At 39.3% G+C, this 15,206-nt stretch overlaps 1 protein-coding gene across 2 annotated transcripts in view; it reads right to left on the minus strand.

Moving 5' to 3' along the window:
• The window catches only part of dnajc17 (DnaJ (Hsp40) homolog, subfamily C, member 17), a 116,829-nt gene that overhangs the window by 81,304 nt on the left and 20,319 nt on the right, over window positions 1–15,206 (minus strand). For both annotated transcript variants that reach the window (XM_069917227.1, XM_069917228.1), the window contains exons 2-3: window positions 14,927–14,996; window positions 6,723–6,781 (exon numbers count right to left, since the gene is read on the minus strand). In XM_069917227.1, the coding sequence (XP_069773328.1) occupies window positions 6,723–6,781; window positions 14,927–14,996 (129 nt within the window). The remainder of the gene's footprint in view (window positions 1–6,722; window positions 6,782–14,926; window positions 14,997–15,206) is intronic.

Genomic DNA, 15,206 nt, shown 5'->3' on the forward strand with positions numbered 1-15,206 from the left:
TTATGATGCACAGGATCCATAGAAATTTGACTGTGTGGATTTGGCTCACAGAAGATAGAGGGTGGTAGAACATGGAGTATATTCTGACTGGAGGTCAGTGACTAGTGATGTTCTGCAGGGATCTGTATTGGGACCTTTACACTTTGGGATCTTTAGAAATGATTTGGATAAGGGTAGGTTAGTAAGTTTGCAGATGACATAAAGGTTGGAAGGGTTGTGGATAGTATAGAAGGTTGGCATGGCTCCAATAGGATATAAAGAGGATGTTGAGTTGGGTGGAGAAGTTGTAGATGGAGTTTAATCTGGAAAACTGTGAAGTGATACACTTTGGAAGATCAAACCAAAATCAGAGTACGTTTAATGACTGAATTCTTAGTAGTATGGAGGAACAGAGGATCTTGGGGGTCAAGTTCATAGATCATGCAAAGTTGCAGTGCATGTTTTTAGGGTTGTTCCATTATTGGAATAATAATACTACATTTAGAATGTGACATACACAAAATTCTTTAACTTTTGTCTACCATAAGGCAGACAGAGAGTCGCCAGCATCCTTCACAGAAACCTACAGCACCTGGTGTTCCTAGGTGGTCTCCCCTCCAAGTACTGACCAGTCCTGAGCCTGCTTAGCTTCCAAGATCACACAACCTCAGGTGTATTCAGGCTATTAGGTGCTGTGCTGGCCTTCACTATTCAGGTGATTAAGTTTAAGAGCTATGGGTATATATAGCAGGTCTGTAGAACTCTAGTCAGACCATTTAGATCATTGTATTCAATTCTGGTCACCTCATTATTGGAAGGATGTGGAAATTTAGAAAGGGTGCAGAGGGGATTTACCAGGATGCTGCCTGGATGAGGGAACATGTCTCATTAGGAAAGATTGAGCAAGCTTCTCCTTGGAGCAACACAGGATGAGGGGTAACTTAATAAAAGTGTACATCATAAAAAGAGTCACAGATAGAGTGGACAGCCAGTACTTTCCAAGGCATCAATGGCCAATACCAGTGGACACCCGTTTAAGGTGAATTAATGAAAATTTAAGAGGGACGCCAGAGGTAGTTTTTTTAAAAAAAGTGATGGGAACCAGGAATGCACTGAGAAGGGTAGTGCTTGAGGTTGATACAATGGAAACATTTAAAAGACTCTTAAAAGGCACACGGATGTAAGAAAAATAGGGACTATTTTGAACTAAGAAGAAGGGAAGGGCTAGATTAAATCTGGAATAGATTTATACATAACATTGTGGGCCAAAGAGCCTGTATATTCTATGATAAATACCATTAATTATTATGCCCTTAGGCAGATAGTTAAAGGAATGTTGCCTTGTTCTGTCAAAGGCTTCCTTGTTAGCCACAGATAGCTTCAAGGCAGATTCAAATCCTTCAGATACCCCTTAATCCTTTCTGGTGTTATCTACAGATCCAACTTCACACAACCTATTCAGGGATATCCTGAAATGCTTCAAGCTCAGTCCTTTGGTGCCTTATTTGTGGTGAGGGGTTAGATCTCTATTTTCCTGAATTATTTTAATGTTTGTTTGTTTGTCTCTCACATACCAAGCTTCACTTTCTTCCTTTTGCTGTCGAGTTTCTGATTCCTTTCAGCTGCCTGTTTTTTGGCTTTTCTGATTTGGTCATAAGCTGCCTTGAAGAGGATGAAAAATGAAGAAGTTAGCAATAGTTAGCATAGTTGTGGTGTGAGAGACACAACCTGAAATAACTCCACTCAACAATGAATATATGCACAAAATTCATTCTTTACTGCTCCTGTCCAACATTGCAAGGAGACACCTCTTATATATCTCTTTAAACATCCCAAATGCAATTTTCTTTATAGTTCCCAAGAACTGCCTGCAGTAGTCCTGAACATAGGTTCCCATTCACTTACATTCCAAAAGACCAACATAGGCTCAAAGACACACTGGATAGAAAGACAAAATAAATAGCATTGATAATGCTGCAGTCCAACACCAGAGCTGTTCTCTCACTGTCCAAGTGAATAATAATATATAGTAGAATACCCTCATATTTTGTTTTGAGAAGTTAAAAATCAGGCAGCAAAGTCTCTGCATTCTTTGAGAAGCTCTATTTGAATTGTGGCATTTTAAAAATAATGGTCAGGACTCAAGGAATCAACAGTAATATAGGTAAATAACATTTTTTAAAAAAAACACCTGCTATCCTTGCATGACCCATCATGTTGCAGGAGATGCATTGAAGCCAATGAGATTAGATGCAGATAATTTTGTAAATAGCACATAATGCAGGCACAATATAGGAGTATATACTTACAGGTCGGCTTAAATGACTGCAATCACATATTTGAAACAGGTGGTTTTCATTTCAAATGAAAACCTGATGCTCCCAATGTACTACTGGATTTTGTTGAATGGATAGTATATTAATAAGCAGATTGAAAACCTATGCCAAAGTAAGGCATTCATGAAATATATTCTGGTGAAGGTTTGGTTTAAATAGCCTCAGAGATGAATGTCAGAAAAAAAAATGAAATCAGTTTAAATAAGAGTCTGAGATAATCATTCTAAGTTCACCATACCAAATCCATACCAAAAGGTTAAAGTTATGAAATACAACAAATTAAAAGAAAAATTACCCTTTCAATCTGAAGAGTCTGGGATTAGTGAAATAGAGTCCTGCAGTAACACCCATTAGGTCAATCTTGAGCATTCTTGAGCATTAATGTGTCAAGGAAGCCCCCTGCCAGCTTTTTCCATTGTGCAAAACAATTCAGCTAGTCACAGTCAGTTTCCAGATTGAGAATTACTGTTCAACATTCCTTTATTTGCACAAAGCCAACTGCAATCTTCCCATTTCTACCTTCTGCCAATAGATGAAACCCACTAATTCAGCTCTGGCCAAGGATTGAGTCTGGGATCTTCTGGTCTGCACTGCTCAACATTGTAAAAGATGGTGTTTATACACACCAAGCAGCTATGGATTAAACATCTATCATTTTTAATACCACATCAGAGCAAGTATTCTGAAAGACTACTGTTTTATTGTTTAAATCTCATGACAATAATCCTTTTCCTTCAACAGGAGCAAGTAATCTCATAATAAATTACAACTAGACATTGTGCAGAGGTGGACATTGTGTTCTGGGAAGAAACACAAATAAAGATAAAATCAAAGCAGATTTTCTGGTAAAGTTTCAGCGGGTCTTATTCTGAAAACCAATCTGCAACTAATCATTTGCTGAAAGCATTTTCAAACCTTTACACCAAGAAAGAACTGGCAACCATTTGTAAACATCCTTATAACCATTGTCTGGTGTAAATTACAGTCCATTTTATTGATGAAATGTGCTTCCTTCAGTGCCAGAAGCTGCAGGGAAATGACTAAAGCAACAAACTATTACAATATCTCTATTGTCACCTCTTCTTATTAGATTCCAGCACTGGCAGTCTTTTTCTTCTAATCACTCCACCTTGAATGATTCATCTTCCTCCAACTGACACCTTTATTTTTCTTGCCTCTCTCTCCTTTGACTGGTATCTTCTGCCTCTGTCCATCATCCTTCAACTCTCCCTTGTTCACCAATCCTACATGGGTCTCTGTCCTGCCGTGGCCTCTTTAACTGGCTGATATGTATCCCCAGTTTAGAGCTGAAACATCAACCCTTCCTTTTCTCCTGCTGATGCTGCTCAACCCATCCAGGATTCTTCCAGCAGATTGTGTTTAGCTTCAGGTTCCAGCATCTGCAATCTCTTGTGCATCTCCTTTCTCATTAGATGCTGAAATCATCTGCTTCAACATTAGAAATTAAAAAAAGCTAATTTGGAAATCTCACAAAGTTATGATCAATGTACCAACTGGAAACAAAACACACTGGCACAGTAGAAAAAAGCTTGCAGATTGAATTAAGGGAAGCTAGAGAGGTCTTTACCCTGAACCTAACCAATCTTAACCTCACATGGCTAGAATTTATGGAAACTATACCAATGTCTCTTTAGCAATGTCTTAAAGAAAAATATAGAAAAAGTTATATTCAGCATCAATGCAATGCTGCTCCAGGACTAGGATTGCTTTTTGGAATAACATATTGTTGGAACAATCAATGTTGTATCTAGTTTGGGAGTGCTCAAGGGCCTTTGAACTAGGCAAATTTCTTCAAACTAATAACTAGCACCTTAACAACAGAATTCACAGAAGAACTGATATAAAGCACATAATTGCTAGGGACATACACATGTTTGGAATGGAGAGATTGTAGCCACTGATAGATGGGGCGTTTCTTTCAGAAAGTGAAACCATAAAAATCTTATCTTTGAAACTTGCAAGCATGGAACAGCTACAACTAAGTTCATAGCAGTTATGGCTGGACTCAGTGGTTGTGGTTTTGAGTTCCACTATTGAAACTTTAGCACAAAAATCTCAGCCAAAACTCCTATGTCATACAGAGGAAATACTATGTTGGTAAAGGTGCCACCTTCAGGATGAGCCATTAAATTTATCAGGTTGCCAAAAAATATCACATGGCACCATTTCGTAAAAACAGGAGAGTTATTCTGAGCCTCTTAACTAATATCACTTAGATAATTATGTTTTATTAATTTTAGTTTATACTCAGCATCTGATGCCTCTCATGTCAGTGTCCAACATTGATGGATTCCACTTGCCTGATACCATTTTTCCATGGTGCAATATCCTCATGAAACCTTTCACCATGCTCGTCACTGATTGCACCAAGATCAGCAGGGAAGAAGTCCAAGTGCAAATGCAGAAAATGAATTTTCAAACACGGTTTTGTATGCTTGAAGCATGTTAAAAATGACAGGATATATATATATAAAAATTGTATGTGATAGGAAAACTTTAAGATGATTTTCATGATCAGCAGCTCAAAATCAATGAAATATACCCAAAAGGGTTAAGGAAGAAAAATCTTTGTTGCCCAGTGTAATTTGATCACTGTGAATGCTTACAAAGCACAAAATAATACCCACATTTCCTGCATTGCATCAGGAACTTCATTTCATAACTATTTCTTTGGCTGTAAAGCAGTAAATGATCAATCAATGAGAAGCTGGAGGGACACAACAGGTGAGGCAGCATCCATGGAAAGAAGATTAAATTACTACTGCCCAGTAGCACCAAGGTCCACAATCATGAAGTGCTTTAAACAGCTGGTGATGGAACGTACCAAAGTATACCTTCCAGTGACATTGGACCCATTCCAGTTTGCCTACTGTACAAACTGGTCCACTGGTGATGCAATAGTCTTGACCCTCCACTCCATCCTGACCCACCTAGAGAATGATGCTGTTGTACATTGACTTCAGCTTGTAATTTACCTCAGAATCTAGTGGATAAACTGTCCATGCTGGGACTCAACTCTCTGCAACTGGATTCTCAACTTCTTGATGAAAAGACCACAGTCCGTCTGGGTTGGCAGCAAAATCTCAAGTTCCAGCACGCTGAGCACTGGCCCGTTACTGTTCATGCTGTTGACCTCACAACTGCACCACCAGATTAATCTCCAATAGAATCATCAAATTTACATATGACAACATTAATTGGCCTCATCAGCAACAATGGCGTCACATTATAGAGAGGAGTTTGGTATGAGAACAACCTGAATCTCAACATTGTCAACACAAAGGAGACGAATGTGGATTTTAGGATGACAAGGGTCAACCGTTCTCCACTACACATCAGTGTTTCTATTACGGAAAGAGTGGCAAGCACAAATTTTTGGGTGCATACAAGGGACAACCTATTGTGACTCAAAATACCTCATGAGTCAGGAACAGTGCCTACACTTCCCAAGGAGGCTGCGGAGACCAAGGCTACAGGCCCACAGCTTGACATCCTTTACAAGAGCACATTTGAGAGTATCCTGTCTGGCTGTATCATTGTGCGGTAGGGCAGCTGAAAAACATCCGACAGAAGTCTATACTGAGGATTATTAAAACAGCCAAAAGGATCACTGTGGTCTTCCTTTTCTCTATAGGAATGCTGTCCAAAGAGGGCTCCAGGAATTATAGAAGACCCTTTCCAGTGCACAATATCTTCAACCTGCTACCATTAAAAAAGTACAGGAGCATCAAAATCAGGATTGCCAGGCTGGGGAATAGCTTTTATCCCCCAACAGCCTGCGAGACTGATAAACAGTATCCTGTAAATGTGACAATCATGCCAAATATTTATAACGGCACATTTATTTTGATTGTTTACATCATCTTTATGTACTCTGTATTGTGTGTTTTTGTGTATGCACCATGATCTGGAGAGACACTATTTCGTCAGGTTGTACATGTACAATCAACTTGAATTTTATCTTGAAGTGGTCAGTCAATGTTTCAGGTCAGGACACTTAATTCAGAATATGGCAGGAAGGGAAGGTAGCATAGAAGAGAAGCTGGGTGAAAGGTGAAGTGGGGAGGGGGCAAGGTAATAGAACAAATGAAGATGGGAGAGGTGAGTCAAGCATGGAAGTAGGAGTGGAGACCATCAGCAGAAGGCGTGAAAAGCAAGTTCTGGAGAATGGTAGCAGGTGGATGGAAACAGCAGAACAAGATCAGGATGCAGATCACCTGAAATTAAAGTATTCAATGTTCATACCATTTGGTTGTAGGCTACCCAGATGGAGTATGACATGCTGTTCTTAAATCTACTGCAAGCAGTAAATGATATTCTGAGACCATGAAAAACACTATAAAAATTTCTAACGAGGTTCCAAGTTTCCATCTTTAATAATCTTACCTTTGCTGCTGCGTTTAAGAGAACTTCCAGAGCCTGTGATAATTGATGGAACAATTCCGCTACAAATGAAAGAAACAACGATGATTAAAGCTCATATAAAAGACTGAATCCAAAACCAATTAAAATGACAATATTAAGTAATAAAATATCAAAGAATGTTAAGTAATGTTTAAAATAAACAAAGGAATCTGGAGCACTCAGACTTAAGCTGGCTCTGCCATTTTATAAGGTCAAGGGTGAGCAGACCAACTTCAACTCTCCATCCCACTCCCTTTCTTATTAAGAATCCATTTGAAAACTCAGTTTTCACCACTTTTTTTTTAGAGATAAAAAACTTTGAGGAACATATTTTCCTGACTCATGACCACCAGGAAAGAAAATACCCAATTTTCCTTATTTCTAAAGAGCAAACCTCAATTCTAGATTTTCTTATGAGGAATTATTCTTTCCATATACACTCTGTCAAAAACACTTAAGATCAAAAAACTAACTGTTGGAGGAACACTGGGTCAAGCAATATCTGCAAAGAGAAATGGACAATCAACATTTCAGATCAAAACCGTTGCAGAACTGTGAAAGAGCAGGGAAGATGGCTGAATTAAAGAGGCATGGGAGGGTTCAGCTGGTGGACCAAGGATGAAGAATGCAGATGGGAGAAGTGGGAAGGGGAAAGTTGGGAGACAGAAGCAAGAAAATGATAGGTGGAAGCAAGCAAGGCAGATGGACCCAGAGTGAGAAGGGGACAGCTGCTGAAGCCCGGCAGACGTACAAAAGAGGGAGGTTGGCCAGAAGGAAACAGTGGAGGAGGGGTTATGGCAGGAGGGATGTGTGGTTGGTAGATAGACCAAGAATTTGGTCTCTGTGCCCCTCTCCATGGTAGTTGATAAAGTCCCCACTGTTATCTCCTTCATTTCCCACACTTCCGCTCTCACCTCTTCTCCCAATACACAAATCAGGGATAGAATCCTTTTTATTGTTACATCTTATCCTGCCAGTTTCCACACTGTCACATCAATTTTTTTTTTGGAAAATTTTATTTATAGGTTTACAGACTCATATTAGCCAGATATTGTAGGGGAACAATCCTCCCCTTTTACAGGTCATTGTTGAGTCCTATTTTTCTTTCCCCCATCCACTCCTTCCCTCCCCCCAATCCCTGACCTTCCCTCCCACTTCAACCTCAGTAAAGGCATAAAAATTGATTTCTAAGAATAACAATGCAATAACAATAACAATGCAATAACAATGCATGGAGAGGAAAAAAAGGGGCAGCCTTTTGTCTCCTCATTCTCAGTATTTCAGGACTTGTGTGATTCTGTTATTTGCTGTTGAGAAAGGCCCTGAGAAGGTCAATCAAACCTGCGCTTCAACATGTCTCAAGTATGGTTGCCACACCTCAACAAATGTGTCATGTCTCCCTCTTAAATTACAAGTAATTTTCTCCAGGGAAACACAGTTCTCCATCTCCATATTCCATCTTGTTGTGCTTAGCTGAAAGTCAAATTTCCAGGTAAGCATTATGCATTTCCTGGCCACCACCAAGGCAATCTTCACGAATTGAATTTGGTGTTTGGACAATCTCGGACCCACATCCATAATATCTCCCAACAGGAACAACTCTGGATTCTGCGGATACTGCACCCCTGTGATTTTTTTCAAAATGTCCCCTAATTCTACCCAATAGTCTTACTTTACCTATCACATCATTCTTCAACATTCTGCCAGCTACAATGTGATTCCACCATCATCCACATCTTCCCCTTCCCAACACTTTCTGCTTTTCACAGGAACTGTTCTCTCCATGACTGGCCACTCATCTTCCCACCACCTCAGGTGCCTTTTGCTACAACCATGAAAAGTGCAACACCTGTCCCCACAACTTTTCCCTTACCTCCATCCAGAACCAAAGGAGCCCTTCCAGATGAGGAAAAACTTTTCATGTACCTCCTCCAACATTATCCAAATGTTCTCAATGTGGCCTTCTCTACATCAGCGAGACCCAGTGCAGATTGCACCAGTCCAGCTGGAAGTCCCAATTGCTAGCTATTTTAAATCTTCTTCCCATTACCACACAGCCCTTTGAGACAACAATTTTAAACAGCTACATTGAACAAAGTATGCTTAAACCTTCATCAAGGAGGCAGTTTTGTTTTTAAAATAAAAGTGTCACAAAAGAAAGGATAGTGGTTAAAAAGCTAAAGTTTTTCTTCTGGGAAATTCAAGATGGTAGGATGAAAAAGAGGGATGTGTGGTTGGTAGATAGACCAAGAATTTGGTCTCCGTGCCCCTCTCCATGGTAGTTGAGGCCATAGTTGGAGGAAAGGAGATTTGTGAGTTGGAGTAAATAACTTAAAAAGGCAAGGTCGAAAATATAACCAAAGCAGCAGCGTTTTTGCCACATGAATGGAAAATAGTCAGAGCACACAAGTAGATGCAGGAAGTCCTCATGGGTTCACCTCAGCCTTGAATGAAAACAGACCCTACAGTTACTTATGCAGTCTGGTTCACCCTAGACTGGAATTGACAACCAGGAAATAGAGTTTGAGGCAGAAGTTGAAGAAATTGACCTTCCCAACTTTAAATGGAAGAAAATACGATTCATCTAGGATTGTGAAACTAGCAAACGGACAACACACAGATCTTGGAAGAGATGAGGGAGTTTGCAGAGAAGTGAAGAATCATGGTCATCTTTATAATAATTAACTAAGTTATTATATTTTGACCATTTTTGTAATCCTGAACAGTAAACAGAAGGGTGGATCAAAAACAGAAGTTCAAATCCTACTATGGCAGTTGAGAAATTTAAATTAATCATGTGGAGTTCCAAAAAAACAGCAGATTGTTATTTAAAAAAAACATATTTGGTCTTTCTTGGAAGGGAGCCTGCTGTCCTTGCCCTCTTTGTGGCAAAGACATCAGACCCCCTATGTGACTCCAAAATGAGGTTGTCTTAACCATCATCTAAAAAAGCCCAGCAGCACACAGCTGTATCAACAAATACAGTAAATAGCTGGACTGCAATGATTCACCAGCAAATTCTTAAGGCCAACAAAGATTGACTCTGTCCAATGCCTGCTTCTGAGAGATTAAATTTGGAAAAAAAATTACTATGCTCCCAAATACAGACTAATGCAATCCATCCTGTAAAGAATTTGAATCTTGGTGAGAATAAAATCTCTGGATATTCCCCAAACTTGAACATCCCAAACTAACATTCAGAAATTTTAACCTACTTTCACATCATTTTAATACAGCAGAGGGAAGACCAACTTCCACTGCATAAAGTCCTATAACTCACAAGTGCTACAGAATATATTAAATCATACAAGCTCAAAGTTGCCCTAAAAGCATTCAATCTTTCCAAAGTAGATATCCAATTCTTTTTCAAGAATTTAATTGAGTCAGCATGGTCTGTTCCACATAACCGCAGCTCTATGGGGTGAAAAAGAATTCCTATTTTTCTTTAGACTTATAAATATTGAACCTTGTCCTCTGGTTTTGACTTTGCAGTCCAAGCCAAACTATTTCCCTATGTCTGCTTCATCTGCTCTCAGCATTTTAAATACCTGGATCGAGTCACCCTCTCACTCAACTTTTCTCCAAAGAAAACAAAAAAAATTAACATCATATATCTCTCCTCCCAACTCTTGAATTCCACAAACAACATTGTTGCACTTGCCTTAAACTTGTCCAATATCATTCAAAGGCAAAATATCCAATGATCAAAAGTGATGACCCTAATTTTGATGCTAAATACCAACACTTGTGCACGGAACAACCAGCAGCTCTCAGTCAAGTATGACAAGTTTCAGGATTTCCATATGCAAATACAAACGCACCAATTTTGCTGGTCGAACAAAACCAGCATTGCTGGTAGTGGAGCAGGCTCTATACTGGACAATCTGCCATCAACTCCCAATCCTGATTAGATATGGCACAGGAGATTAGATATGATCCCAATCTGGATTAGACATGGTCAAGCTACTTTCTTTTAAAATTATTTGTAGCTTAAGATCTTAATTCCTTATAAGTGTTATGATTTGGTGAATTTGTTCAAGAAAATTTTAATAATTCAGGTTTTATTTCAAGAGATACATTCAAAAACATTAAGGTTTAACAGCAGCTGGAGATGAACAAGGCCTAAACCATTAGACTAGTAGTTTGGAGGTGCTCTCTTCTTTAGTTAGTCAGAATTCCCTTGGAAATCAGGTTAGTGGGTTTGAGTCCACTAAATGTAAAAAATAATGCAATACTTTGAAGGTGCTATCTTCTGGAAAGTTAAGAAGTCAGAATCAGAATCAAAATTTATTATCATGAACATGTGAAAATGAAATTGGTTGTTTTGTGCAGCATTACTGGTGCCGTTGTCATACCCACGCTCCTGTTCGGCTCCGAATCATGGGTCCTCTACCGGCATCACCTACGGCTCCTAGAACGCTTCCATCAGCGCTGTCTCCGCTCCATCCTCAACATTCATTGGAATGACTTCATCACCAACATCGAAGTACTCGAGCTGGCAGAGTCCGCAAGCATCGAATCCATGCTGCTGAAGACCCAACTGCGCTGGGTGGGTCAAGTCTCCAGAATAGAGGACCATCGCCTTCCCAAGATCGTGTTCTATGGCGAGCTCTCCACTGGCCACCGAGACAGAGGTGCACCAAATAAGAGGTACAAGGACTGCTTAAAGAAATTTCTTGGTGCCTGCCACATTGTCCACTCCCAGTGGGCTGATATCGCCTCCAACCGTGCATCTTGGCGCCTCACAGTTCAGCGGGCAGCAACCTCCTTTGAAGAAGACCACAGAGCCCACGTCACTGACAAAAGACAAAGGAGGAAAAAGCCAACACCCAACCCCAACCAACCAATTTTCCCTTGCAACCGTACCTGCCTGTCCCGCATCGGACTTGTCAGTCACCAACGAGCCTACAGCAGACGTGGATATACCCCTCCATAAATCTTCATCCGCGAAGCCAACCCAAAGAAGAAGAAGACTCTCTTCAAAACTATGAGATTACCCTTCCTTCAATTTGTCTTCAGGCTCTTATACCTTCTTCCTGATGGTAGCGGTGAGAAGAGGGCATGGCCTGGGTGGTAAGGATCCTTGATGATTGAGGCTGCTTTCTTGAGACACTGCCTCTTATAGATGTCCTTAACAGTGTGATGACTAATGCGCAAGATGGTGCTGGCCATGTTCACAACTCTCTGTAGACTTTTTCAGTCCTATGCATTAGCACCTCTATACCAGGCAGTAATGCAACCAGTCAGAATGCAGTACCCTTGTGGAAATTTGAAAAAGTCTTTAGTGCATGCCAAATCTCTTCAAACTCCAAATGAAGTATAGCCATTGGCGAGCCTTTCTCATGATTGTATCAACAGGAAGGCACCAGGATAGATCTTCAAAAATGTTGACATCCAGGAATTTGAAGTTCTTTACCCTTTCCACTGCTTTGTCCAAGGCAAAAAAAAACTGCTGGAGGAACTCAGCAGGTCAGGCATATCATGAGGAGAGACATCTATGGAGATTCCAACATCTGCACGCTTGTGGCTCTACAAAATCAGGGTGCTTTTACAGTAGATCTTCAAGAACAAATGTATTGTTTTCAGTTGATGCCAACATAAACAAATACAAGTTCTTCATTCTGCAATTGTGCAAATTGATTGCCAAAGAGCCCCACAATGTTGCCCAGTCAAAAGCACTTAATTGTCTGTAAAGTTACTTGGACTGTTCTGAGGTGAAAAGTACGAATATCAAACAAGAATTTACATAGTTTACATGTTGTGTTAGACAGATCTATGAAGAAAATTAACAATCTAAAAAGCTATTTTTTTCATTTGAACACAAAACAGCATCCCTTGGCCCAGAATTCTGTTTGCAATGAGTTTCCTACTCTGAATGTCAGACACAAATGACTTTTCATGAACTTGTTGGTGTCAATTTCCTGGCTGAAAATGATATGCGTGTAAATGGTGAGGTGGTGGGGAGGGGGTGGTGGGGGTGGGGAAGAACTTAAAACAAGTTTCCCTTCCCAAATCTTTGACAGCCAGCGAGGTCAAGCACCTTTTGGAAAACATCGAATGTTTTTGAAAACCTCTAAAATTCAAAAACTACTACAAAATTAAACAGTAAAAAAAAATGAACAAAAGTTGAAAAATACTCAAGAATCTCAAAACAAAGGAACTCAATTAATTTTTAAAAATTGCTTAGTACTTAAGTGGAGCAGGATTAGATTTTGCAGTCCTCAAATTTGCCCCCCCCATTTATTAAGACCCTGGCTACCTTTCAACTTCATCCACATCCTTGATTTTCTCTTGTGGTTAAAAAAAATGAATTTATGTTCATCATCCATTGCTCTCTGGTTAGAGAATCACAATATTTCACAGTTTTTAGTCATGTGGCTAAGCTTTGTCTTGAGACTGCCCTCTGCTACGGACTCTACCAAAGGAAGCATCCTCACAGCATTTATCCCATTGTTGCTTTATAATCCTTAATATTTCAATAAGATCATTGCTTACTCTTCTCAACTCAAGGCAGCATCAGCCATCTTATTCATTTTTCATTCTATAATACATTTTCTGTCTCTGTAAACCATATCTTACATCCTCCAGAGACCAAATACCACACAGCACATGGCAATATTTACTTTTATTCTTCATTCCCTTGCACTAAAAAAAACTATTATTCAATTTGTTTTCACAAGTAAGTTTTCCATCTTGTAGAAATGTATGCTTCATGACAAGAATATCTAGGTATCTCTGAGCAACCGCACTCATTACTCTCTCATTGTAAATGATATTCAACTTTTTGATTTTTTTTAGAAAAGAATACATCTTCACTTATCCTTTCATAATCCATTGGCTATCAATTTTACTGCCCACTCACAATGTCTATGTTCATTATAAACTTTGTAATTCCTTGGCACCTTTCCAAACTATTTTTCTCCACAGTAAACTTGGATATAATGGACTTAGTGCCTTTACCCAAATCATTAATGAAGACTACAAATGCCTGAGATCCCTGGATTGATCCCTATGATACCCCACAAGTTGCAGCATACGGATTTGAAAATGGCCCATTCATTCTTATTCTTTGCTTTCTGTCTATTAACCAAATTCATGATCATTCTCACTGAGTATCTTATTCAATGAGCCTTTATTTTGTGTGGTAATCTGATCAAATGCCTTTTGCAAATCTAAACCTGCTAGTTTTATCTTCCCTGCCCCTTATCTGTACATGTGCTAATAACAATACTCATTTTCCTTTATCTACCCAGATGCGAGGAACAGGGTGCAATGCATTACATTTTTCCAAGTTGGATAGAGAAGTTAGAATTATGATCATTATTTACAGATATATTTAACTAACCCATTGATTTTTACCTGAAGCCTAGGAGGCTGCTGGGTGACCTTATAGTGGTGATAACATTATGAGGTCCATAGATAAAGGAGAATAATCAGTCTTTCTCCCCAGAGTAGAAATATCTAAAACTAGACAGCATAGGTTTAAAATGGAGAGGAGTGGGAGGGGAAGATTTAAGGGGTTCTGAGGGGTAACTTTTTCCACAGAGAGGAAGTGGAGGAGCTGGGTTGAAACAAGAAATTTAAAAGACATTTGAAGGTATGTGGAAAGGGAAGGATTAGAGGGGTATAGGGAAGGTTTAGAGGGATATGGGCCAAGAACAGGGTCAGATAGGTAACTTGGTCTGCATTGACGAGTTGAACCAAAGGACCTATTTCAGTGCTGTACAGCTCTATGACTCTCTTTGAACATATCCAGCATTAAAAATAGTCCCTTGATTCAAACTAATTACTTCAGTTACTTTTCAAAACTATCTTCTGCATTTTTGTCAATCCATACAACCCAATTTGTTTCCATGGTTTCCAGAAGTATAATTTTCCTTTCTTTCATTTCTAAATTATACACTTCATGTCAAACAAAACCCACCTTAGTTGAACCCCATTTTCTCTCATCAGCTCAAGGATCCTCTAAAGTTACTCACCGCATCATGTACTAGATAATACGTCACAGCAAACCTTAAGATACAATTTCCTTTAAGATTACTTATGCATCCAATATCTATGCAATTTATAATCTGTGTTGCCTTGGAAGCTATCAAGGTTGATCTCCGCTGATCTACATTATTCAACCGATCTTAAAATGAGGGGAAAAAAATAGAAGCTGCTATTAAACATCACCATTGACTCACCTGCTTTCGGGTTATCTGGGTTCTTGTCAGGGTGACATTTCAAAGCCTTCTGCCTGTATGCTTTCTTTATCTGTGAAGGCAAGAAAACACGAAAGTGATTGCCAAATAAGGAACAAAATCCACCAGCTGAATTAATTCCCAAAAGAATTTCAGAAATGTCAGTTTCATTCTTTCTTCGACTTTACCATCTAGCTCCTGAACCACCGATGATTTATATTACTCTCAAAATGAGAAACAATGGTGGGATTTAGCCTTCATCCATTTTTTTTGCGCACAAATA

This window comes from Narcine bancroftii, chromosome 2 (assembly GCF_036971445.1).
Source record: "Narcine bancroftii isolate sNarBan1 chromosome 2, sNarBan1.hap1, whole genome shotgun sequence".
In the NCBI taxonomy this organism is placed as follows: Eukaryota; Metazoa; Chordata; class Chondrichthyes; order Torpediniformes; family Narcinidae; genus Narcine; species Narcine bancroftii.